Consider the following 25173-nt stretch of genomic DNA (forward strand, 5'->3'; position numbering starts at 1 on the left):
GCCTTCACAAATTAAGGGTCAGCCCTGTTAGGGCATGTGATATTACTGTGGCTTGTGCTGTCCTCCACAATGTGGCCTGCCTGAGGAAGGAGAGGGCCCCCAGAGTGCCACCAGCCATGGACTGGGACAATCCGGCAATCTTCCCTGATGACGACAGTGGTCGGCTGCTGAGGGACCAATATGTGTTGAATTATTTTAGTTAGTATGTGTGCTTTCAATTTTGGTTAAATATGTCCTGCGGTGGCAGAGGAATTGGGTTTTTTTTGGGTTCGTTTTTTTACGAATTTGGCCTCTTATGATGTTTGTGCGGTATACTGTGTGTAATACAAGGCTGCAGGGAGGCTACTGCATCCATTCATTTGTCTGTTCAGTTGATGTGTATGGATTTGTCCTGCATTTATTTTAATGTGCAGACATGCAGGGTGTGTTATATACAGACCTTTGAATGTGTATGTATCATTTTGTATAATATGCTTGGATTCTGTGCTTTCCATCTTGTAGTCACTGTGACTTCAGTTTCGAAAGGAGCTGATGGTTTACCTGCTTTGTTTTGTCCTTATTCAATAAAGGAACATAATGTTACACATTGTGTTTTTATATTCATATGGAATGTGTATTTGTTTATATGACAGAGTACTAGGGCCACACTGAAGAAAAAGGATAAAGTCATAAATTTATGAGGCTGGTTCTTTCTGCAGAAAAGCTACATATTGTTTTTACAGTTTTGATACTTATGACAATGTGATACTTAATATTCTGGCACATCAGCATGTCTTTGTTTATGAAACCATACTGAAGTACAATTTCACGAAATGCCCCACATCTGTCATTTTAACAACTGTCCTCCTTTAAAACAACCGGTTACAATATTATTACTTGTGTTTTTTTCCCCTCTGTGGCCCTAATATTCTATCATTTTATATATAGCCTTATAGTCTATGGGAAACTGTAAATTATCTAATGATAGCAACATAATCTAAAAATTATTTTTTATCCAAAATCATTGAAATTAATGATCACAAACGTTTAAATAATGACAGTGGGTCTAGTTATGTGATAACAATGTATAGTGAGCAGTGAAATAACTATTGGTTTCCATTTGTGGTGACTGCTGACTGACATTAGGGATGAGATTAAATAGATCCTGGAATTTAGCCTGGTCTGGAGCAGGCTAGCTCCACAGAATAAATCTCCATGGTAATTTATACCATAACATATCCTCCTGCCCCCTATCCATCTTTAGTGCAACCGGATTACGGATCAATTGAGCCAGGATCACCAAGATATCCTGGCTTAATCCCTTATCCTAGTTTTGTGCAACAGGCCCCAGGTGTTGAATTTAGGCAATAAAATCAAATTTTATTAGTCACATGTGCCGATTACAACAGGTGTTGTATTTCACCTTACAGTGAAATGCTTACTTACGAGCCCCTAACCAAAAGTGCATTTAAAAAAAAAAATACGGATAAGAATAAGAGAGCAATACTGGGTGATTTGAAAAGCCATAGTCAATCAATAATATAATTATTTTAGCAAAAATGTTTATTTTTAATTTACAATCTGTAGAAGCTATGAGAATAGAAAGGTTCAATACTTTTGTGAAGCATCACTGCACAGTTGAAAAATATATGGCAAATAGAAATCCAAAATGGATGATGTTGAGAGATAGATGGGAGGGGTTGAATGTAGCTGAAGGGTGGGACTAATAACAAGATAACCAATGTAAACCATACGAGGTCTGTAAAATGTATATAGGTTCAGACCTTTTGTGAAATAGCACAGTTACAAAAAGAAATCAAACTGGACGGACATCAGAAATAGGGGAAGGAGTAAAAACAAACAAAATATAACTATTGTAAAATAGATTGTGTCTGTAAAATGTGTATAAGATATATAAACTGAAGGTAGAAGCCTAAGTGTTTATTGTTTTACTCCAATTGGGGAAGGGTGGTAGGGTTTGCGGGGAAAAATAAAGGTATATTCTAAAAAAGTATGTATGTGTATGTGTATGTGTATGTGTGTATATATATATATATATATATATATATATATTTACCCCAAAAATATATGGGGGATTGGAAATGATGCAGACAATTACATTGATGGAAGCAACATTCTTTCTGCAATATTAAGCTGATCCACCCCTTAAAATGTTTTTTTTTAAAGTAATTAAAGAGGAGCAGTAAAAAATAACTATATACGGGGGGTGCCGGTACAGACTCAATGTGCGGGGGCACCGGTTAGTTGAGGTAGTATGTACATGTAGGTAGAGTTATTAAAGTGACCATGCATAGATGACAACTGAGAGTGGCAGTGGTGTGGAGATGGGAGAGGGAAGGGGGGGAGGCAATGCAAAGCTGTTTAGAAGCCTCTTGCACCTAGACTTGGCGCTCTGGTACCGCTTGCCGTGCGGTAGCAGAGAGAACAGTCTATGACTAGGGTGGCTGGAGTCTTTGACAATTTTTAGGGCCTTCCTCTAACACCGGCTGGAATAGAGTTTCTGGATGGCAGGAAGCTTGGCTCCCCTCTGTAGTGCCTTGCGGTCGGAGGCCGAGCAGTTGCATCACTGTCTGGTCTGGCAACTAGTCAGGATGCTCTCGATGGTGCAGCTGCGGAACCTTATGAGGATCTGAGGACCCTTGCCAAATCTTTTCAGTCTCCTGAGGGGGAATAGGTTTTGTCGTGCCCACTTCACGACTGTCTTAGTGTGCTTGAACCATGTTAGTTTGTTGGGGATGTGGACACCAAGGAACTTGAAGCTCCCAACCTGCTCCACTACAACCCCGTCGATGAGAATGGGGGCGTGCTCGGTCCTCTTTTCCTGTCATCCACAATCATCTCCTTTGTCTTGATCACGTTGAGGGAGAGGTTGTTTTCCTGGCACCACACGGCCAGGTCTCTGACCTTCTCCCTATAGGCTGTCTCGTTGTCGGTGATCAGGCCTACCACTGTTGTGTCACCGGCAAATTTGATGATGGTGTTGGAATCGTGCCTGGCCATGCAGTCATGAATGAACAGGGAGTACAAGAGGGGGCTGAGCACGCAGGGGGCCCCTGTGTTGAGGATCAGCGTGGCGGATGAGTTGTTACCTACCCATTCCACCTGGAAGGCGGACCGTCAGGAAGTCCAGGATCCAGTTGCAGAGGGAGGTGTTTAGTCCCAAAGTCCTTATTGATGAGGTTTGTGGGCACTATGGTGTTGAACGCTGAGCTGTAGTCAATGAATAGCATTCTCACATCGGTGTTCCTTTTGTCCAGGTGGGAAAGGGCAGTGTGGAGTGCAATAGAGATTGCATCATCTGGTCGTGGGGCGGTATGCAAATTGGAGTGGGTGTAGGGTTTCTGGAATGTTGGTGTTGATGCGAGCCATGACCAGCCTTTCAAAGCACTTCATGGCTACAGACGTGAGTGCAACGGGTCGGTAGTCATTTAGGCAGGTTACCTTAGTGTTCTTGGGCACAGGCACTATGGTGGTTTGCTTAAAACATGTTGGTATTACAGACTCAGACAGGGAGAGGTTGAAAATGTCAGTGAAGACACTTGCCAGTTTGTCAGCGCATGCTCACAGTACACATCCTGGTAATCCGGCTGGCCCTGCGGCCTTGTGAATGTTGACCTGTCTAAAGGTCTTACTCACATCGGCTGCGGAGAGCTTGATCACACAATCTTCCGGTAAAGCTGGTGCTCTCATGCATGTTTCAGTGTTATTTCCCTCGACGCGAGCATAGAAGTAGTTTAGCTCTTCTGGTAGGCTCGTGTCACTGGGCAGCTCCCGACTGTGCTTCCCTTTGTAGTCTGTAATGGTTTGCAAGCCCTGCCACATCCGACGAGCATCAGAGCTGGTGTAGTACGACTTGATCTTAGTCCTGTATTTACGCTTTGCCTGTTTGATGTTTCGTCAGAGGGCATAGTGGGATTTCTTATAAGCTTCCGGGTTAGAGTCCCGCTCCTTGAAAGCGGCAGCTCTAGCCTTTAGCTCAGTGCGGATGCTGCCTGTAATACATGGCTTCTGGTTGGTGTATGTACGTACGGTCCCTGTGGGGACGACTTCATTGATGCACTTATTGATGAAGCCAATAACAGATGTGGTGTACTCCTCAATGCCATTGGAGGAATCCCAGAACATATTCCAGTCTGTGCTAGGAAAACAGTCCTGTAGTTTAGCATCTGCATCATCTGACCACTTTTTATTGATCTAGTCACTGGTGCTTCCGGCTTTCATTTTTGCTTGTAAGCAGGAATCAGGAGGATGGAATTATGGTCAGATTTGCCAAATGAAGGGCGAGGGAGAGCTTTGTATGCGTCTCTGTGTGTGGAGTATACAGTGAGGGGAAAAAGTATTTGATCCCCTGCTGGTTTTGTACGTTTGCCCACTGACAAAGAAATGCAGAATAACAACAAAACAATCCAGAAAAACCCATGTCAAAAATGTTATAAATTGATTTTCATTTTAATGAGGGAAATAAATATTTGACCCCCTCTCAATCAGAAAGATTTCTGGCTCCCAGGTGTCTTTTATACAGGTAAAGAGCTGAGATTAGGAGCACACTCTTAAAACCTCTTACACCTAGATGTGCCGCTAGCGGAACGCCTCGACAATATCCAATGATAGAGCGTGGCGCGAATTACAAACTCATCAGAAATCCCAAAACTAAAATTTTTCAAACATATGACTATTTTACACCATTTTAAAGACAAGACTCACCTTTATCTAACCACATTGTCCGATTTCAAAAAGGCTTTACAACGAAAGCAAAACATTAGATTATGTCAGGAGAGTACCCAGCCAGAAATAATCAGACACCCATTTTTCAAGCTAGCATATAATGTCACAAAAACCCAAACCACAGCTAAATGCAGCACTAACCTTTGATCTTCATCAGATGACAGTCCTAGGACATTATGTTATACAATACATGCATGTTTTGTTCAATCAAGTTCATATTTATATCAAAAAACTGCTTTTTACATTAGCATGTGACGTTCAGAACTAGCATACCCACCGAAAACTTCCGGTGAATTTACTAAATTACTCACGATAAATGTTCACAAAAAACATAACAATTATTTTAAGAATTATAGATAAAGAACTCCTTTATGCAATCGCGGTGTCCGATTTTAAAATAGCTTTTCGGTGAAAGCACATTTTGCAATATTCTGAGTAGATAGCCCGGCCATCATGGCTAGCTATTTTGACACCCACCAAGTTTGGCACTCACCAAACTCAGATTTACTATAACAAAAATTGGATTACCTTTGCTGTTCTTCGTCAGAATGCACTCCCAGGACTTCTACTTCAACACTCAATGTTGTTTTGGTTCCAAATAATCCATAGTTATATCCAAATAGCTGCGTTTTGTTCTTGCGTTCAAGACACTATCCGAAGGGTGACGCGCCGGCGCATATCGTGACAAAAAATTTCAAAATATTCCATTACCGTACTTCAAAGCATGTCAAACGCTGTTTAAAATCAATTTTTATGCGATTTTTCTAGTAAAATAGCGATAATATTCCGACCGGGAGACCTTGTTTTCGTTCAAACACTGAAAATAGAAGTCTTCACATGCACGCGCACGCCTGTGTCATTGTTCTCAGAATGACCACTTTCCAAAAGCCCTACTGTTTTTCGCCAGGGACTGCAGAGTCATCATTCAACGTTTTGGCGCCTTCTGAGAGCCTATGGGAGCCTTAGAAAATGTCACGTTACAGCAGAGATCCTCTATTTTCGATAAAGAGGCTATAGAAGGACAAGAAATGGTCAGACAGGGCACTTCCTGTATGGAATCTTCTCAGGTTTTGGCCTGCCATATGAGTTCTGTTATACTCACAGACACCATTCAAACAGTTTTAGAAACTTTAGGGTGTTTTCTATCCACATCTACTAATTATATGCATATTCTAGTTTCTGGGCAGGAGTAATAACCAGATTAAATCGGGTACATTTTTTATCCGGCCGTGAAAATACTGCCCCCTATCCTAAACAGGTTAAAGGGAGTGCTCCTAATCTCAGTTTGTTACCTGTATAAAAGACACCTGTCCACAGAAGCAATCAATCAATCAGATTCCAAACTCTCCACCATGGCCAAGACCAAAGAGCTCTCCAAGGATATCAGGGACAAGATTGTAGACCTACACAAGGCTGGAATGGGCTACAAGACCATCGCCAAGCAGCTTGGTGAGAAGGTGACAACAGTTGGTGCGATTATTCACAAATGGAATAAACACAAAAGAACTGTCAATCTCCTTCGGCCTGGGGCTCCATGCAAGATCTCACCTCGTGGAGTTGCAATGATCATGAGAACGGTGAGGAATCAGCCCAGAACTACACGGGAGGATCTTGTCAATGATCTCAAGGCAGCTGGGACCATAGTCACCAAGAAAACAATTGGTAACACACTACGCCGTGAACGACTGAAATCCTGCAGCGCCCGCAAGGTCCCCCTGCTCAAGAAAGCACATATACATGCCCGTCTGAAGTTTGCCAATGAACATCTCAATGATTCAGAGGACAACTGGGTGAAAGTGTTGTGGTCAGATGAGACCAAAATGGAGCTCTTTGGCATCAACTCAACTCGCCATGTTTGGAGGAGGAATGCTGCCTATGACCCCAAGAACACCATCCCCACTGTCAAACATGGAGGTGGAAACATTATGCTTTGGGGGTGTTTTTCTGCTAAGGGGACAGGACAACTTCACCACATCAAAGGGACGATGGACGGGGCCATGTACTGTCAAATCTTGGGTGAGAACCTCCTTCCCTCAGCCAGGGCATTGAAAATGGGTCGTGGATGGGTATTCCAGCATGACAATGACCCAAAACACACAGCCAAGGCAACAAAGGAGTGGCTCAAGAAGAAGCACATTAACCTCTATGGGCTAGGTGGGCGCGATTTTCAAAACCTTAAAAATCCTATTACTTCAATTTCTCAAACATATGACTATTTTACAGCTATTTAAAGACAAGACTCTCGTTAATCTAACGACACTGTCCGATTTCAAAAAGGCTTTACAACGAAAGCAAAACATTAGATTATGTCAGCAGAGTACCAAGCCAGAAATAATCAGACACCCATTTTTCAAGCCAGCATATAATGTCACCAAAACCCAGAAGACAGCTAAATGCAGCACTCACCTTTGATGATCTTCATCAGATGACAACCCTAGGACATTATGTTATACAATACATGCATGTTTTGTTCAATCAAGTTCATATTTATATCAAAAACCAGCTTTTTACATTAGCATGTGACGTTCAGGAACTAGCAAACTTCCGGGGAATTCGCTAAAATTTTACTAAATTACTCACGATAAACGTTCACAAAAAGCATAACAATTATTTTAAGAATTATAGATACAGACCTCCTCTATGCACTCGATATGTCCGATTTTAAAATAGCTTTTTGGTGAAAGCACATTTTGCAATATTCTAAGTACATAGCCCAGGCATCACGGGCTCGCTATTTAGACACCCGGCAAGTTTAGCACTCACCATAATCATATTTACTATTATAAAAGTTTGATTACCTTTTGTTGTCTTCGTCAGAATGCACTCCCAGGACTGCTACTTCAATAACAAATGTTGGTTTGGTCCAAAATAATCCATCGTTATATCCGAATAGCGGCGTTTTGTTCGTGCGTTCCAGACACTATCCGAAATGGTAAAGAAGTGTCGCGCGCATGGCGCAATTCGTGACAATAAAATTCTAAATATTCCATTACCGTACTTCGAAGCATGTCAACCGCTGTTTAAAATCAATTTTTACGCCATTTTCCTCGTAGAAAAGCGATAATATTCCGACAGGGAATCTCCTTTTCGGCAAACAGAGGAAAAAATCACAAAGGCGGGGGCGGTCGGGTCACGCGCATAAGCCCAGAGTCCCTTGATCGGCCACTTGAGAAAGGCGATAATGTGTTTCAGCCTGGGGCTGGAATGACGACATTCTGTTTTTTTCCGGGCTCTGAGCGCCTATGGACGACGTGGGAAGTGTCACGTTAGAGCAGAGATCCTTAGTAAAAGATAGAGATGGAAAAGAAGTTCAAGAAATGGTCAGACAGGCCACTTCCTGTAAAGGAATCTCTCAGGTTTTGACCTGCCATTTGAGTTCTGTTATACTCACAGACACCATTCAAACAGTTTTAGAAACTTTAGGGTGTTTTCTATCCATATGTAATAAGTATATGCATATTCTAGTTACTGGGTAGGAATTTTGTAAAACTGTTGAGTTTCCCTGCATTAAAGTCCCCGGCTACTAGGAGCGCCGTCTCTGGGTGAGAGTTTTCTTGTTGCTAATGGCGTAATACAGCTCATTCAATGCTATCTTAGTTCCAATCACTGACTGAGGTGGTATGTAAACAGCTACGAAGAATACAGATGAGAACTCTCTCGGTAGGTAGTGTGGTCTAGAGCTTAGCATGATATACTCTACCTCATGTGAGCAGTAGCTCGAAACTTCCTTAGATATCGTGCACCAGCTGTTATTTACAAAAATAATAGTCAGCTGCCCCTTGTCTTACCAAACGCCGCTGTTCAATCCTGCAGGTACATCGTATAACCAGCCAGCTGTATGTTGACATTGTCGTCGTTCAGCCACGATTCCGTGAAGCATAAGATTTTACAGTTTAATGTTCCATTGGTAGTTTAATCTTCCACGTAACTCATTACACTGTAAGCTCTACACATGTTGTATTTGACACATGTGACTTGTGATTTGATAGAAGTTATTTTCGGTCATAAGAGATGATAGCGGCAACATTATGTACAAAATAAGTAAAACAATAAGTTACAAACAACGCGGATAAACAAACAAAAAAACACAATCGGTTGGGGGCACGTAAAACGTCTGCCTTCTGCTCTGGTTCTATCTTACATTTCACTGAACTAATCAATTAGCTCAGTTGGTCAGGGCTACGTTAAGTACATCAGAACATTCAATTGAACAGAAACTGTGCTGTACTGAACGATCAGTTGAAAAATGGGGAGGGATTGGTTTGTGGGCTCAAATGCACCGCTGCCCTTTAAATAATGTCACTAATTGCTTCACACCACACCCCGGCACACCCACCGAATGTAGCACACTTATCTCAGTCTGTTCAAGAACGTACAATAACGTTTTGGGAAAACGTGTTCAGTACAAATCGTTCCGCAACACAGCAAACGTTCAAGTGAACTGAACACACCCCGGGTGTGGTGCCTAGTTGAAGAAAATCCTTGCAGTGCCTGTGGTACTCCAGGAACAGGGTTGCCTACCCCTGCTCTTGGGTCCTTTGGTGAAACGACTGGTGTACTAGGTATTGGGCAACAGCTTTCTTCCAGGGCCCATATTCTTCCAGGGCCTATATAGTGTTGTAACTCATTGCAGACTTTGACTGTTTAAATCACCTCAATAGTCAGCCTATTGTGCGTATTGAACTTTCATATTGCAATGTACAGCCTTACCTATGGATCTTGGGTGTTGGGTCCATGAAATGGGGTATCTGCCTACTCAGTGACACCAACAGAACACAAGTGTGAAGAGTTTACAAAAGTATTAGTTGTAGCTTTTATTGCAGGACTTTGACACCACTGTGAAATGAGCCACGTTAACTCATCAGTCAACCTAACATGTGTATTGAGCATTCATATTGCAATGTACAGATCCTGGGTCCATGAAATGGGGTATAATATCTAAACATTTCAGATATTCAAATAGCTAATGACTGACACTGTCATAGGCGTCGTAAGGATAGGACCAAGGCGCAGCGGGTAAAGTGCTCATCTTAATTTATTAGAAGAAAACACTTAAACAAAATAAACAAACGACGAAAAACAGTTCCATAAGGCTCTCAGGCTATACAGAAAATAACCACCCACAAAACACAAGTGAAACAAACCTCAACTAAATATGGCCTCCAATTAGAGACAACGACAACCAGCTCCCTCTAATTGGAGGTCCTACCAAAAACCCAACATATAAATGGGTGACGGGAGGTTTCCTGGTCCACGTGTGTTGGCAGTGCAATTTGATGCACACCTACAAAACAAATTTGTTTCACACACTGTCAACTGACAGAATTGACCACAGTTCCTATAACCATTAATTCAATTGCTAAAAATGCTTCCTATTGTGCTCACCCAGGTCACTGATGTGTTTCTGAAGCTGTTGGAATGTGTTTGGGGGTGGAGGTCCTGCGATTTGTTTTTCGCTGACTAGGCCGTATTTTCCCACGCTACAGACAGCTATATCAGTCCACTAATACAGGACTAGTAAAGCCCCAGTGCACACACTACTTTTGTGTTTTTTGTTAGTGCCTAAGCAATCAGAAAAAAAATACTATTTGAAACTATAGGCTATTTTTGCAAAACTGTACACACTAACCACAAAACCTTACACCAAACCAACAAAACATTATGCATCTCTTGAAAGCAAGCAATTGTGTTTTTGCGTCAATACAGTACACACAAACCATTATTTGAATAAGAACACAAAGCACCAACTACGCACTGATAGTATAAATGAAAAACAGTGTTTTTTCTGGTGGTGCTTTTTCTGTGTGCAGGGCATAGCAGTTTGCAATAAAGTTTTGTCATACATGTAGTAAACACACATACACACAGATATCCTAATGTGTATTCCGAACATACCACACCATCAATACAAATAAAAATAGAAAAATTCTCTCAAGGTTCTAACACTCCTCAAACAACAAAAGCGCAGTAGAAGAAAACACACATTTGCGCTAGAATAAAAGGAACAGAATTTTTGGGGCTACATCTCGCCTTCTTTGTGGGTCTGGCCATAAGACTTCATCTACATCACATGCAATGTTGTCTTGAGCTAGGCAGCGTGGAAAGTATCACCTGGAGTGCTGTATCCAGGCCTGGTGTGACCCCTGATCAATGTCTCCACAAGTCTCCTCCATTGCCTGTACAAGGGGTATGCGTTGGTGGGGCTGGCGATCATACCCCTTCAAACACCATGCAGAGAAGAATTCTTCAATAGTATTCAAGAACGGAGAGTATGGGGGAGATTGAGTGCAATGAAAAGTGGGTGACCAGCCCGGTGGAAACTAACATTATCCCAGATGATAACGTACCTGGGCTGCTCTGGCCCCTGGTCATTAGGGATTACTCTGTTGTGGAAGGTGTCCAGAAATGTGATATTGTGAGCAGTGTTATAAGGGCCTAGGATTGCATGATGGTGAAGGCCGCCGTTTTGACTAATAGCTGCACACATTGTTATGTTGCCATCACGTTGTCCCGGTACGTTGATGATGGCACAGTGTCCAATGATATTTCTGCCACGGCCCCTTGTTTTTGCAAGGTTGAAACCTGCCTCGTCCACATATATTAGCTCATGATGCACTGCATCTGCTTCTAGCTCCATATGATGTAGCACCATACACTTCCAGTACCAATGATATGAATCTGTGCAGGTAAGCTATACTATCCTATCTCAGTTGTTTTACACGGTCTGAGTTTCTTTCGAGAGGGACTCTGAACAGCTGCTTCATCCTAATTCTATTGCATTTCAGTAGACGAGACAGTGCAGAGAGACTCACACTGTCGACGTTTTGGAATATGGTGTCATCTGCCATTATGTGGTCCTGCAGTTCTGAGTCTGATGCAGTTATTTGTAATGACCATATTTACAGTGTGGGTCTCCTGCTCTGGGGTGAACAGTCAAACTCTAACACCAGATACTGGTTTTCTTGCAGTTCTGTAAATACCTTTGAATGGTTTTAGTGATACATCCTTCTCATTATGAAAGTACAGTACATATTACTGTACCAGTAAGACTACAGCACTTACAGTTACTTACCGGTTCTCATTTCAAAATATCCGGATGATACCTGCAACAGTATAGCAGCTCAGATTTGGTTGAACCCATTGCCCAGCCTCCCTCATGCTCATCCCGTGGTTGACATGGTCAACCACAGTCGCTCTGATTTCATCAGTTATTGTGTTCCTGACTCCTCTTCCCTGTCCTCTCATTCTCCCCTATCCTACTTCCTCTTCCTCATCCTCCTCGTCTAGTTCTCACCCCTCTTACCCTCTGTCCAATATTAGCCTCCATTGTTGTCCAAACCAAATGTTTACCTGTGGCCTATTTAGTGCTCAAGCTCTGATTTGTAAGTGAACTCATTATCTAAAAGTGTTTTCACATGTGTCCATGTAGAAAGACAATTGGCGAAATAGTGTAGTAATGTAGAGACCAATGTTTACAGTTTTGATAGAAGTGTGTTATTAAATTGAGTGGAAAGCAGAGAACCTGCATTCAGTTTGGCACACTTGGTAAATACATTGGCTACAAGTGTTAATGGTTTCAGAGATAGTGCTTCAAGAATCACCGTTAGGGTTTAAGCATTCAGGAAGAAAAAAAATGATTCAGGGGGTGCTTCAGCAGCCTACTTCCTACGGCTATAGGTGTAGCTGAACACTTTAGAAGCATCCACCACAAAGACGACACATTGAACCTTGTCTTTTAAGAGTTGGCTTCTTCACATAGCCCACAGGCTGTTCAAGACTGAACATTACCTTGATTATTCAAACCAACCAGCTGAAAGAGTTGGAATATTCTGTACTTAGAGACATTTATATCAGGGGTGAGCAACTCCTGTCTTATCCTGTGAGGCTGCCTGCATGAGTATAATCCAACCCAGCACTATCTCACCTGAATCATATTAGTGGTCTAAATTGCAGACTGTGATTAGTTGAATCAGGTGTGTTAGAGCTAAACTGGAACAAAAGCTGGCACACGCTGTGGCCGCTGTTGTGTTATCATTGTAATTATGAATTATAATCTAATTGGTTATTGTCTTATGTTTTAGTAACATGTAAACACAGACATATGAGCGTAACAAAACCTGTGAGCAGTCTATTGATTAGTAAAATATACAAAAGAATGTTCAAGAAACTTCCTCTTGTCATTTTGAAATGTTAATGTCAGTGACATTTTGCAAGTCTACTGATAAAGATCAAATTAAATGAAGTCACCCAGGACCAATACCAGTTTCTTTTTTTCAGCAGCAGCTGTATACTTTCTTTTCCTCTCTCTGTCACAATCTAAACTGGACTATTATATTGAATTCCTGTTTTCATATAGGAGATACAAGTTATGTATTGGGAGAGGGTATTATTTGCATTTCAGCGATGGAGCTCTTGTCTTCCAGCAACGTAATTTCAAAGAAGCGGTGAGGCCCCGAAATAAAATATTCTCCGGCTGTTTTGGAGACTCAGAGTGCTTGTGTTCCTTCTCTCGGGTGAGGACAGTGAATCACACTGCATTACGCAGTAAGACCTCTGTCACCTGTCTGGAAGGGACATGGTGTCTAAATGAAGTAAAGCTCCTCAGTTGTAATGCAAAATGTTACCATTATTGCTATCGGCCACTAAACACTGGAAAGACGTGGCAGCAGAAAGTAGTTGACAATTTGTATTTGAAAGTAAGCATAGTTGTCGAGGAACAGGTCAGGACCAATATAAAGGGGAACGGAAACACTGTGCTCCAAAAAACATGTTCAAACATGTTCATTCCATTGACTGTTTCTTATGTGCTCAATGTTGATTGTAATGTACTATAGTGTCAACTAACACAATGAAACATGAGGACACTACTATGATATTCAACAAAGGTAACTTTAATGGGCAGCTTTTCCAACAGCAGCACATACTATTAGCAACTTATTTTCAGTTTCATGATATACTGTCATCTAGTGGTTAAACCACAAGCAATTGCAAGCCAAATGTGAAGTGAATCCAATGTAAAAACTACATGATCTTGTACTAAGTTTAACCTCTACTTTTTCTTCAGCTGGGGTATATTCTGAGGAGCAGATTGCTGTATGAGACTATCCAAGAACTGACTATGTAGGATCAACTAGTATGCAAAGCAATCAATGAACATATGAAGAAAACCCAGGCCTTTCACCTATCCCATGTAATCCAAACAATCACAATGATGTAAACAAGAACAGAATTAGCCATGCTAGTGAACTAACTTTCTTTTTATGCCTAAATATAGATTATTTCTAGCAATTGAATAAAATATTCAAGATGTAGGCTCAATGAGGCATGTTATGTTATTCTTATCATTCTGTAGTTGCGTAATGGATAACTAGTCATCATAATTATGATTACGTGAACACCATAGAACAAGATATACAGAATGAGGCAGAGAGAGGGCTAAACAAGGTGGCATAGACAGGCAATACCACCACCATGCTGGGTGATCTCCTCTACTTGGTCTAGTCGTGTTTCTCTTGGTCGTTGACGTCATCAAAGTAGTTGTCTGCGAAGCGGAGCATCTGGATCAGGGCGCTGAGGAGCAGGATGTCACAGCTCATGTCCAGCTCCAGCTCTTCACTGTAGTTCTTCACCGGGACAATGCAGGACATGGGTAGCCCCAGACGGCCACTCACCTCCTGGGCCTATGGGAGTCGGACACACCAAGCATTACCAAACATTACCCAAACATTTATGTGACTGTTCATGGTCATCTAATGCAGGGGGAGTGCAGAGCTCACCTTGGTCTTTATGTACTGGCTGTTGTACACGTTCCTCAAGTTGTTGGCCACACAGGGACAGGCCTCATCCACCTTGGTAAGAAGAACCAGCTGTGGGATGCCTGTGGAACAACAACCCTCCATTAGTGTCACTAACCAGGGATTGCGCTAGTATAGTCTGTATAATCCATCATCTTTAACCCAGGTTTCTCTCGGACTGACTGACCTAGCAGGTTGACCCTCCTGCGAATGGCCACCAGTTTCTCCTCCAGTTTGGTGGACATAATGGAGACTTTGCAGGTGTCCATGACGTACACCACACAGTGGATCCTTTCATGCAGTTTCACTGACTGCCGGAATCCGTGGGCATCTGCTTGCAGAGGGACTGAGGGGTTGAACTGGGAAAGGGAAAGACGAGGGGTTTGGGTCACACTGAGGAGAATCAAAGTATGTATGTATGTATGTATATATGTATGTATGTACGTAGGTATGTATGTATGTATGTATGTATGGTGCCCCTCACCTGGTATCTGTCTGGCACATGGCCTTTCAGAATGCTGCTGATGTCATCCACATCTAGCCCCGCCCCTGTGGCCTCCTCCATTCCCATCGTGTCACACAAAATGAATGCCAGCGGTTTGCCATCGCGTCCAGCCTTAACTGAGTAGGTGCGAAACTGTGAAATATAAATAATGCATCATCATTTTGTCCAGTGATGTAGGGGTAAAAAAAACAAAAAACTTGGAAGGCAAACTAATCACCAGTTGCGGTGGAAAAACTAATGCTGCCTACACATTCAAAAGGTGGGTAGACTGTTGAGCAAAAAAAAAGTAGGTAAACTGTTTACCCTCCACTACACCACTGATTTTGTCCACATAAATATGATGACATTCATTCAAATTGTTGAAGCAGAGACAAAAAAGAAGACCAGTTGTTTAACATGGTAGACCACATACCTGAGTGGTCAGACTGGTTCCAGAGCTGCCCGATATGGCCTGGCTGGTCACATGGCCTCGGAAGATGGAGTTGACAGAGTTGAAAAAGCTGGACTTTCCAGCGCCGACTGGGCCGATGAGTAGAACTCTAGCCTGACCCACAGAACTGATCATGGGCCTGTAGAGCTTAACAGAGTCCATCAGCTCCTTTCTCCTCCTGTGGAAAACAAGAACCTCAATTTAATATGCAAATGCTTTAATGTACTGTACTCATCAATCGTATAACATTCAGTATATGTGGCCCATGTGAGAATCACATGATGCAATTGTAGTGAAAACATTAACACAGGCATTACTGCATCACAAAAAATAAATGATGGTCATTTCTGTTTGGAGCTTACTCAGCTTTCCAAAGAATTGTCCTCCATGGCTTTTCGATGATGTTACCACCTTCTGTTAAAAAATATATATATTTATTTAATCATATGCACAATAAAAAAATACACATTAAAGAGAGAAGAGAATTGATTCTACACTCACCTTCCACTTTATACACCTCACACTCAGTTAGGTTGAGGTTATTGCCATGCATTTCTGCAGCATTGAAGTTGTAGTACTTTCCTGGAATGCTGATCACTGTAGCGGTGTTAGCGTTCATTAACAACAAAGCCTCCCCAAAGTAAGGGCCAGTTGTGTTATGCATTTTGACCGCATATTGGGCATTTGTGACAGGATACCTGACAGGATTTCTACCAGTTAAACTGAACAAAAAGGCTTTGTCATCCTGTATGTACTGGCCTTGCTTGGCTACATCATGATCTTTACTTGTGTAGCCTCCAAAAACAAACCCTGTGGAGTTATATCCTACAGAGACTGTGGGACCTTGGTGGTCACATTTCTGGTGAAAGGCTGCTCCTGTGTAGCCATATATACTGGCCTTGAACAGCAGGCTGAGTTTGACGTTTCCCAGTAAGGAACACAGCTGTTTCTCCTGTTCCTGGGTCAGTTTGTGGTTCATGGTGGGGATCACGTTGGTCTCAGTAGGGGTGGTCTGAGGAAAAACACAAATGAGTAGTGATGCACCGATATGACATTTCTGGCCGATACCGATATTTTCCTTGTCAAAAACCTGATACCTATAACCATTATTTAAATTTTTTGCGGCCTTTTAAGCATTTTAGTACAGTAAAATAGTTGCACACACACACGGACACAGCGGTCTAAGGCACTGCATCTCAGTGCAAGAGGTGTCACTACAGTCCCTGGTTCAAATCCAGGCTGTATCACATCCGGCCGTGATTGGGAGTCCCATAGGGCAGAGCACAATTGGCCCAGCAATGTCCCGGTTTGGTCGGGGTAGGCCGTCATTGTAAATAAAAATGTGTTCTTAAGTGACTTGCCTAGTTAAATAAAGGTTACACACACACACACACACACTCTGACCAAAAAGTTATTTTGTTGGCATTTACGCATGTCCCCATTACCAGTAAAACATAATCAAAACCTATTTCTTTCACTTACTCGCTGTGCTGTTTCGTCGTTCAGTCGTTTTATTCTCAACCAGGATTTCATCATACATGTCAAGCAGTGAAGTTTCAGGTCTGTCTGTCCGTGGCCTCTCTTCCTCGGTGTGCATTTCCATCTTGTCCAGCTGTGTATGTAATATTTCACGTAAACCCTGTTTCTTGTCTGCATCGAAGTAGCGGTCCTTGTACATAGCATCGAACATGGTGGCGACACAGTAAAGAGAGAATGCCACCGAATCGCTTGTTCACAGCCTGTGTCGACAGTTTTGTTGAGCAGGCGTTTCAATGCCATGACAGAGGGTATCATGTCTGCTGCAGGCGCAGTTGATTAGCTTATTTCTCGAGTCAGTTGTTCGAATAGAGCTAGCTAGTATGTTCATGTTTCTATGTTCCAAACATGTTCTCAAATGCCATTGAAATGGCAGCAGCGGTATGACAACCAGCATACTCTTGAGCATACAATACGACCTCCCTCAGTACGAAATCCTCGACGACCCACTGTGCTGTCAGACTCAGCATGCTCATGGAGCTCATGCTGGTCCAAATGTCAGTCGTGAAGCTATTACTGTGTAACTCCGTTAGGACAACTTCTGAAAAATAGCGCACTTGGTAGTGTGTACCTGTGCTTGACCAATCGGTGAAAGCCAACATCACCCATGACAGAGAACGGTTGATTGTCAAGAGCAATGAATTCCATTATCTTGGCGTTAATGGATTTTGCATTTTTAGTTGTTGTCTCGCTGAAATGTTCCTACTCTTTCAAATGGCTGCTTCACTTGTTGACTGCTCGATCCACCCAGCAGACATTGTGGGCTAGGTTAGGAATGCTGTGCTGCACATGTAGCGCAACATTTTACGTGGCGACATTACATAATGTACCTACGTTATATAAGTATGCACGTCAGCTTTGACATCGGTTTTGCACATCGGTGTTAAACATCGCTCGATAGGGTCACCGATATATCGTGCATCCCTACAAATGAGATCAAATTCTGACATAAGACCCTAATGCTTCATCTGGAGTTTTATCACATTTACCCAGCTAACAACAAACGTTCCCACAACTTTAGAGAATGCGCCTAATGTTTTCATAGTAATGTTCCAGTGACGTGCAAGGACGGTTTTCAAGAGACCATTCCCTTAATGTCAACCAGAACTAACCCAGAACGTCGTTACCATGTTCTCAAAATATTCAATATTAATGTTCTAGACATGTTTCATGGGAACTCTGTGTCGTTTTCTGAGGTTTAGTAGAACATTCCATCAACGTCCCATAAACTTACATAGAACATGGTTGCCATGTTCTCAGAATATAAGATATCAATGTTCTAGAACAGGGGTATACAACTGGGGGCCGCAGCGGTACTGCATGGAGTCGTAAAAAAATGATATACAGTGCATTCGGAAAGTATTCAGAACCCTTGACTTTTTCCACATTTTGTTACGTTACAGCCTTATTCTAAAATTGATTTAAATAGATTTTTTTCTTCATCAATCTACACACAATAATGACAAAGCAAAAACCGGTTTAGAAATCTTTGCAAATGTATATATGATATATAAAAAAAAGTAAATATGACATTTACATAATAATTTGACCCTTCACTCAGTACCTTGTTGCAGCACCTTTTGGCAGCGATTACAGCCTAGAGTCTTCTTGGGTATGACACAACAAGCTTGGCACACCTGTATTTGGTGAGTTTCTCCCATTCTTCTCTGCAGATCCTCTCAAGCTCTGTCAGGTTGGTTGGGGAGCGTTGATGCACTGCTATTTTCAGATTTCTCCAGAGATGTTTGATCGGGTTCAAGCCTGGGCTCTGGCTGGGCCACTCAAGGACATTCAGAGACTTGTCCCGAAGCCACTCCTGCGTTGTTTTGGCTGTGTGCTTAGGGTCGTTTTCTTGTTAGAAGGTGAACCATCGCCCCAATCTGAGGTTCTTAGCACTCTGGAGCAGGTTTTCATCAAGGACCTCTGTACTTTTCTCCGTTCATCTTTGCCTTGATCCTGACTAGACTCCCAGTCCCTGCAACTGACAAACATACCCACAGCATGATGCTGCCACCACCATGCTTCAACATAGGCATGGTGCCAGGTTTACTCCAGACGTGATGCTTGGCATTCAGGCCAAAAAGAGTTCAATCTTGGTTTCATCAGACCAGATAATCTTGTTTCTCGTGGTCTGAGAGTCTTTAAGTGACTTTTGCCAAATTCCAAAAGGGCTATCATGTGCCTTTTACTGAGGAGTGTCTTCCGTCTGGACACTCTACCATAAAGGCCTGATTGGTTGAGTGCCGCAGAGATGGTTGTCCTTCTGGAAGGTTCTCCCATCTCCACAGAGTAACTCTGAAGCTCTGTCAGAGTGACCATCTCACTGACCAAGGCCCTTCTCCCCCGATTGCTCAGTTTGGCTGGGCGGCCAGCTCTAGGAAGAGTCTTGGTGGTTCCAAACTTCCATTTAAGAATAATGGAGGCCACTGTGTTCTTGGGGACCTTCAATGCTGCAGACATTTTTTGCTACCCTTCCCCAGATCTGTGCCTCAACACAATCCTATCTCGGAGCTCTAGGGACAATTCCTTCGAACTCATAGCTTGGTTTTTCTCTGACATGCACTGACAACTGTGGGACCTGATTTAGACAGGTTTGTGCCTTTCCAAATCATGTCCAATCAATTGAATTTACATCAGGTGGACTCCAGTCAAGTTGTAGAAACATCAAAGATGATCAATGGAAACAGGATGCAACTGACCTCAACTTTGAGTCTCATAGCAAAGGGTCTGAAAACTTACGTAAATAAGGTATTTCTGTTTAAAAAAAGTGTTATCTGTTTTCACTTTATCATTATGGGGTATTGTGTGTAGATTATTTAATACATTTTAGAATAAGGCTGTAACGTAACAAAAATGTGGAAAAAGTCAAGGTCTGAATACTTTTCGAAAGCACTGTATATATACACTACATGACCAAAAGTATGTGGACACCTACTCTCATTCCAACATCTCATTCCAAAATCATGGGCATTAATATGGAGTTGGTCTCCCCTTTGCTGCTATAACAGCCTCCACTCTTCTGGGAAGGCTTTCCAATAGATGTTGGAACATTGCTGCAGGGACTTGTTTCCATTCAGCCACAAGAGCATTAGTTAGGTCGGGCACTGATGTTGGGTGATTAGGCCTGGCTCGCAGTTGGCGTTACAATTCATCCCAAAGGTGTTCGATGGGGTAGAGGTCAGGGTTCTGTGCAGACCAGTCAAGTTCTTCCACAACGATCTCGACAAACCATTTCTGTATGGACCTTGCTTTGTACACGGGGTATTGTCATGCTGAAACAGGAAAGGGCCTTCCCCAAACTGTTGCCACAAAGTTGGAAGCACAGAATTGTCTAGAATGTCATTGTATGCTGTAGCATTAAGATTTCCCTTCACTGGTACTAAGGGGACTAGACTGAACCATGAAAAACAGCTCCAGGCCATTACTCCTCCACCAAACTTTACAGTTGGCACTATGCATTGAGGCAGGTAGCATTCTCCTGGCATCCGCCAAACCCAGAATTGTTCGTCGGACTGCCAGATGGTGAAGCGTGAGTCAGCACTCCAGAGAACGCGTTTCCACTGCTCCAGAGACCAATGGCGACGAGCTTTACACCACTTCAGCCGACACTTGGCATTGCACATGGTGATCTTAAGCTTGTGTGCGGCTGCTTGGCCATGGAAACCCAACTCAAGGAACTTCCGACTAACAGTTCTTGTGTTGACGTTGCTTCCAGGGGCAGTTTGGAACTCAGTAGTAAGTGTTGCAACCGAGGACAGACGGTTTTTACAAGCTTTAGCGGTCCCTTTATGTGACCTTGTGTGCCTCATCAGTAAGGCCATTCTACTGCCAATGTTTGTCTATGGAGATTGCATGGCTGTGTGCTCGATTTTATACACCCGTCAGCAACGGGTGTGGCTGAAATGGCCAAATCCACTAATTTGAAGGGGGGGGTCCACATACTTTTGTATATATAGAACTGATGCGCATCCAGAAATAACAGCAATAAAGCAGTGGAAAACTACTTCAGGCGCACTAGAGTGAATTAGATACATTCACTCAGAGGTGGTTTAAACTGCATTCTAATGTCAACTTTAGTTATGAAAAATCGTATCAAGTCAAAGTTTTAAGCATGCTCAGTTGTTCTTCGGTCTCGAGCGCTGCGCGAGTGAATTTGAAATGGAAGTTATGGAACTCCCTTGCGTGCTTCTGTTATGGGGAAAAAGTCCACAATAAAACTGACATGATACATTTGCATCTGTTGGCCATCAAGTAGCCTATTAATTTATATGCCATAGTAGGCTACCATTTGATACAATACATATGTTGAAATGACATTTCACTGGAGTCCTTGCAAATCAATTTGTGCCACTTGTGTAGCCTTCCTGAAAATGGCAAACATATTGAATAAATAGCCTATAACTTCTATTGTTTTATCCTTGTGTTATTATGCAATGATTAACAGACATGTTTAGTTCATTAAATTGGAAGTTATCAATAGCGATCATGGTCACATCGCAATCGCTGCTCAGCTGTTGTTAGAATGCATTCGACTTAGGTAACAGTCAATCAGATTTAGCTACAGGTAATAAAACAAACACTGGCTGTTGATGACGAGCATATATTCAGTTCATATCCATATTATGAATATTTCATTCAGTGATATGAAATTACGACCCTATTCAGAACAAGAACTTCTTACTCGAAATCGCATCGCTATATTCATGTTGAATAAATGAGTCTGTCAATTTGAACTAAGTAAGCTGCTAAATCGTTCAGTTTGCCAACATCTTGCCTTGGTTACTGTAGGCCTATCGGGGCTATAGGCTACCTACAATCATAAATCCAGATTTGAGTCAGTAGCATAGGCCATATGCCTATTGAAATGGCAAGTAAATCTCTCAAATATACAATTTATAACTGTTTGTAGTCTTAACAGCTGGCACAAATTAAAGGCACAATTGCCAGAAAATAGCCTAACGTGATTTTTGAAGTTCGTCCAAGTGTTTCTTTGCAGAGATTTCAAGATCCTCTGTCCAACTTTTATCACTCACTCTGATTTTTACCTTGTCAGCTCGGAGATTCGATCCAGCAACTTTTCGGTTACCGGTCCAATGCTCTAACCACTAGGCTATTACATGACATTAGCTCCGCAATAATAATAATTTTGATGGGAAACATTAATTTGGCTTCTTGTCGTTAGAAATTACGTCGTTATTCCGTCTTAATTACATCAATAACTTCACGGGGAAAGGGTTTATTGGATAAATATGGCAAGAATTGCTTGTTTTCAGACTTTCTGGGCAGGTTTTGATGGGTCTTTTGAATTTGACATTTTAACTGGACCTGGCAACCCTGGGTGGTGTTTAACCCCAAGCCACCCTAAACACCTGTGGGATTCTGTAAACTTGATATTTTGAGTTTGTTGAAACATGCAGATGTCGAATTCATTATATTTTACATTGTTTCACCAAAGTAAACAGTCTGTGCTCATTCTGACTGTCTGATAAGAGCAATAGACTGATACATGATCAGATGCTATGTGAAGAGCTTAACTATCACTTTCACCACGCCCTTTCCTTCACAGTGGCCAGGATAAATAAACGAAACTAAACTGAATTTGGCACACGCAAAAACTGTTTAGTTGTTTTTGTTACAGAGAAAAATTCAAACATTTCAAATAGATTAATAACAAAATCACAACAAAATGGTGTTTGCATTGGCATGCTGCTAATTTTCAAAATAATTGTCAACCTAAAGACAGCAGGCTTGGCACAAATAAGGATTATCCACATGAACGGGTCAAAATATAAAGTTATTAATATCAGAATTAACTAGCTAAAAACGTCTTCAAAGGAATGCAACACTCACCTGAAAATGCTCGTTCACGGTTCTTGAGTACGCAAAAAGGTACTGCAGCAGAGAGGAAGAGACTAATGGAGAAGTTTTACTCCACCCAAAATCTGTCCACGAAAAACGAAAATAAACCAACGTAGTGAGGATTTTTTTTATGGATGTCAATGAATGAGTGTCAAATTTGTTCAACCAAAAAAATGAATTGCTAATTTGCTAAGTGAGACTTATTTGATCTAATATACGTTTCGTGGTTAGATTGTTATGAATGCACTGATATAAGTGGAAGCACGTGGCATTTTGGCAACTTGGAAAAAAACAACTAACGTTATATCAGGGTTGTGCTTGTTGTCATAGATATGGGTAGAGGACTCATGGATATAACACTTTTAAGCATGGATTTACATTTTAGGCATTTTAGCAGACGCTCTTATCCAGAGCAACTTACAGTAGTGAATACATTAATTTCATACATTAATTTATGCATTTTTTGTACTGGCCCCCCGTGGGAATCGAACCCACAACCCTGGCGTTGCACACACCATACTCTACCAACTGAGCCACAGGGAATGGACACTGCTATTGAGGGCTTCCACCAATTTTAAGTATTCAACTGGGTGGGGGTTCCTTTGAGTTGGGAGCAATCAGCCAATTAAGAATAAGTAAATTAACTACTTTAAGATGGAGAATCTCAATGGCGCTGCCCTTGCTAGTACAGACACTATAATTGCACAATTATAAAGATGACTCCTCTATCAATATCTATGGCCTGTTGTTCACACATATCTACCCTCTCATTGATTTAGAATGGTGCCAACTGATCTTGCCTCTTCCAGCATTCCTATAATCTTTGAGGACATGTTTTTCGATCGTTAGAGCAGTCACTTGACTATCTTGTCAATATAATAGACAATCTTTAGCTTTACTGAACAACAAGTTGAAAAACAGGGAGGGTTGGGTCAAATCAAATAACATTTTATTGGAAGGACAGATTTCCACGGTCCAATACCCATTGCTCATGTTTCTTGGCCCAAGCAAGTCTTTTGTTCTTATTAGTGTACTTTAGTAGTGGTTTCTTTGCAGCAATGAAGGCCTGACTCACATAATCTCCTCTGAACAGTTGATGTGGCTGTTACTTTAACTCTGTGAATCATTCATTTGGGCTGCAATTTCTGAGGCTGGTAACTCTAATGAAGTTATCCTCTGCAGCAGCGGTAACTCTGGGTCTTCCTTTCCTGTGGCGGTCCTCATGAGAGCCAGTTTCATCATAGCTCTTGTTGGTTTTTGCGACTGCACTTGAAGAAACTTTCAAAGTTCTTGAAATTTTCCGCATTGACTGACCTTCATGTCTTAAAGTAATGATGGACTGTCATTTCTCTTTGCTTATTTGAGCTGTTCTTGCCATAATATGGACTTGGTATTTTACCAAATAGGGCTATCTTCTGTATACCAACCCTACTACATGATTCCATATGTGCTATTTCATAGTTTTGATGTCTTCACTATTATTCTACAAAGTAGAAAATACTAAAAATAAAGAAAAACCCTGGAATGAGTAGGTGTGTCCAAACTTTTGACTGGTACTGTATGAAACAGTAAGAGTAAATTAAATGTCATGAACATGTGTGCTTTTTGAGCACAGTGTTTCCCTGTTCCCCTCTATATTAGTCCTAACCTGTTCCTCTACTAGGCTACTCCGCTTACTTTCAAATATAAACTGTCAACTACCTGAAGTTCAACTTTCTGCTGCCATTTCTTGCCTGTGTTTAGTGGCCTATAGCAAGAATGGTAACATTTTGCATTACAACTGAGGAGCTTTAACTTCTCTTGTAGACTGACTATGTCCCTTCTAGGACAGGTGACACTTAACAGAGGTCTTACTGTGTAGTGCGGTATGGTTCCCTGTCCTTGCCCGAGAGAAGGAACACAACAAGCACTCTTCAAATGAAGTCGCTGCAAGACCAGAGATCCATTGGTGAAATGCAAACCCTCTCCCAACGTGTAACTCATATCTCCTATATGAAAACAGGAATTAAATATAATAAAAATCAAACATGTATGAAAATTCCATAACGTGTCAGAAGTCCAGTTTCGATTGTGACACAGAGAAGAAAATAATACATATACAGTAGCTGCTGCTAGAGGGATCCAAAAGACTAGTTTTGGGCCAAGGTGACTTCATTTAATCTGATCTTTGTTGATAGACTTACAAAATATCCTTGTGACATAAAAAAATGTCAGTGGCAATAGGACCATAGAATAAGTTTCTGTTTTGCTCTTATTGAAAATTGTCTTGTATATTTTAATAATCAAAAGAATGCTCACATGTTTGTTAGGCTCATATTTATGTT

At 41.7% G+C, this 25173-nt stretch overlaps 1 protein-coding gene across 2 annotated transcripts; it reads right to left on the bottom strand.

The window, feature by feature from the left end:
* Positions 1 to 13595: 13595 nt before the first annotated feature.
* On the bottom strand, positions 13596 to 22981 carry LOC106573918 (interferon-induced protein 44-like). 2 transcript variants are annotated; one of them, XM_014149380.3, is made up of 8 exons: positions 22841 to 22981; positions 15956 to 16466; positions 15817 to 15868; positions 15437 to 15632; positions 15004 to 15156; positions 14707 to 14878; positions 14502 to 14602; positions 13596 to 14405 (listed from the first exon to the last, which is right to left on the bottom strand). In XM_014149380.3, the coding sequence occupies exons 2-8, from the start codon at positions 16431 to 16433 to the stop codon at positions 14223 to 14225; spliced, it is 1335 nt and encodes a 444-aa protein (XP_014004855.1). In that variant the 5' UTR covers positions 16434 to 16466; positions 22841 to 22981; the 3' UTR covers positions 13596 to 14222. The 2 variants fall into 2 exon arrangements, with proteins under 2 accessions (XP_014004855.1, XP_014004854.2); XM_014149379.3 differs by lacking the exon at positions 22841 to 22981 and adding an exon at positions 16937 to 17405.
* Positions 22982 to 25173: the final 2192 nt, after the last annotated feature.

This window comes from Salmo salar, chromosome 16, assembly GCF_965601325.2.
Source record: "Salmo salar chromosome 16, fSalSal1, whole genome shotgun sequence".
Taxonomy (NCBI): Eukaryota; Metazoa; Chordata; class Actinopteri; order Salmoniformes; family Salmonidae; genus Salmo; species Salmo salar.